At 40.4% G+C, this 2,500-nt stretch overlaps 1 protein-coding gene across 1 annotated transcript; it reads right to left on the bottom strand.

The window, feature by feature from the left end:
- Positions 1-202: 202 nt before the first annotated feature.
- LOC119576846 (cuticle protein AMP1A-like) lies at positions 203-2,154 on the bottom strand. Its single transcript, XM_037924493.1, has 3 exons — positions 2,127-2,154; positions 1,585-1,808; positions 203-572 (listed from the first exon to the last, which is right to left on the bottom strand). The coding sequence occupies exons 1-3, from the start codon at positions 2,133-2,135 to the stop codon at positions 374-376; spliced, it is 432 nt and encodes a 143-aa protein (XP_037780421.1). The 5' UTR covers positions 2,136-2,154; the 3' UTR covers positions 203-373.
- Positions 2,155-2,500: the final 346 nt, after the last annotated feature.

The raw sequence follows: 2,500 nt of genomic DNA, 5'->3' as shown, positions 1-2,500 counted from the left end.
AGTATTCAACTGTTACCTATTTTTATCTTCTGTATTATTCATAGTGATGTTGGTATCCTTTCTTTATTAATAACGATGTTTTTATAGGAGGAAGAGGAATAGTAATGATAATAATGATGATGTTGATAATAACAACCATAATAATAATAACGATGATATTATGAAAAAAAAAAGTCAGAGAAAATGTAAATAAAGACTAATATTTGAAATTATACCTTTATTTTCGACATTTGTCCGCGGAACAGTTTGTGACACATAATACTTACGATATGCTTCATTAGCAACAAGCAAATAAATACAAAAAAAAATCTACGTATAAAAATCCGAGCTAAAGAACGTCATAGTTGTACCATTTATCATCAGTTTTGAATTCTTACTGTTGGTAACTTCCAGAGGTATCTCTTGGCCTGTTGGCGTCCTCCTGAGCGGCGAAGGCGATCTGCTCGAGGACGAAGTCGGGGATCGGGTGGGGGAACTCGGGGGCCACGGGCAGGAGGTCGCTCTGGGGCTGGAAGCCGTTCTCGTCAGCCACGAACTGAACTTGTACTGGGGTGCCGTCAGGAGCGGTGTAGCTGTGAATGAACCGGACTTGCTGAACTTGGTTGACTTTTTGTTCAGAACGCTTTGAACTGGGGCAAGAATGGTATTCGTAAATCCAATTCATTCTAAAGCGGAGATTTTTAAAAAATCGTGTGTGTGTGAATATGAGCACAACAACAGAAAATAAAAGACAAGGACCAGCTGAAACAAGAGGCGTTTCTGGTCAAATCATACTTCAAAATCAGAATGGAAATTCAAAATCCAAATTCACTTCGGTTATCCATTCAAGCCATATCGTCTAACTTGATATGAGAAATCCTATATTTTGGTGATTTTATTGTCTCTCTTTTTTGTTCATGCAAGTTACATATAACTATCTACAATAGTATGCCGGTGTATGCAGATGTTGGGCTTGTACACCAGTGTGTATGAGTGTGTGTGTGTGTGTGTGTGTGTGTGTGTGTGTGTGTGTGTGTGTGTGTGTGTGTGTGTGTTTATATATACATATATGTATGTATGTCTATTTGTGTGTATATAAAGAAACACAATGCACAAATTAGATTTATCAAAACCAGACAGAAGGATGATGTCTCTTTTTTTAATGAATCTAGTTTGTGCCTTGTGCCTACCAACACGGTAGTGTTTTACCATTCATATATATATATATAGATATAGATATATATATATATATATATATATATATATATATATATATATATATATATATACATATGTTTGTGTGTGTGTACTGCAAATATGCATATGTATACTAACTGTACCATCAGAATATTTTGTTTTGATAATACTACTTTTGATGAGTCAGTAACATTACCAAAGATGAAAACAGTCATGTCGATAGTAGTGCCGTCAGGAGGAAGAGGATTTATGGTGCTATATTGATGATGCTGATGATGATAATATTATTAATAGTGATGACGATAATAGCAACGATAGTAATAGTAATAAGCCATACATAACCTATAGTATCCCTGTCGTGAAGAGAAGTTTCCGACTTCTTTTTATCTGACAGTGCAAGGTACTCACGCGAATCGACCGGCGCTGTTGATGGCTCCCTCGGAACCGGGAGAGCCAGACTCGGACCGGAGGATGCCGTTGCCGGTCTCGACGTCGAAGTTGTACCTCCCGTCGTCCTCGATCACGCGCTCGTCCCTGAGGATGGGCACTTCCTGGGCATCAGAGCGAGACTGCGGGGCGCCGTAGCTCTGGGGAGCAGCGACGGCCACGGCGGATAAAACGGCGAGGATTACCTGAAAGAAGGTGCATTGTCATGCATAAATCAAGAACCAAAGCAACTGCCGAAGTATTCTTAAGATATCTTGATGTTATAGTCGTCTTATGGGTTCAGTTGAACATTCTTTAAGAGATATGCTAGGTTTGTGATGAACATAGCACAAGAAAAACTCGGTGAACATGGGGCGTGAAGGTACTTCTGCATTTGCTTTTCCTGCAGTTATCACTAAACTCACAGTTAACGGGCACATCACACACATGTTTCGGCCAGTACACAGCTACGTAAGTATTTCCATGTGTGTGTTTTTTTAAGAAAGAAAAGATGTTTTACTTACGATCTTCATGTTTGTTTCTCTCGGGGAAGGCACTGGATGCAGATACTCGGCGAAGCATATATATAGGCAAGACGAAACTCTAGCAGTTGCCGGTTTTGAATAACCCTTTCAGACCCTTGCCCTGGGTCGACTTTCCTTCCCCTGACCTGCTGCTAGATGACCCGCCTTGACCCCTCCGTCTGCGGCGCGTGACACAGCGCTTGCCGGTCCCAAAGGGAACAACCAGACAAAATAATTTGCTTTCGCCTGTAAAATATCGAAGCGTGATTTGAAGATATGGTTCCACTCGTTGCTATGTGAGGTACAGGCGTGTTAGTGCCCTGTAATATTGCTGTAATATCTTCTACTCCTCTTTAGGTATCTTGTTTGGTTTT

The sequence above is a fragment of the Penaeus monodon genome, chromosome 9 (genome assembly GCF_015228065.2).
Source record: "Penaeus monodon isolate SGIC_2016 chromosome 9, NSTDA_Pmon_1, whole genome shotgun sequence".
Lineage (NCBI taxonomy): Eukaryota > Metazoa > Arthropoda > Malacostraca > Decapoda > Penaeidae > Penaeus > Penaeus monodon.
This window is presented reverse-complemented; position numbering and strand designations above follow the sequence as displayed.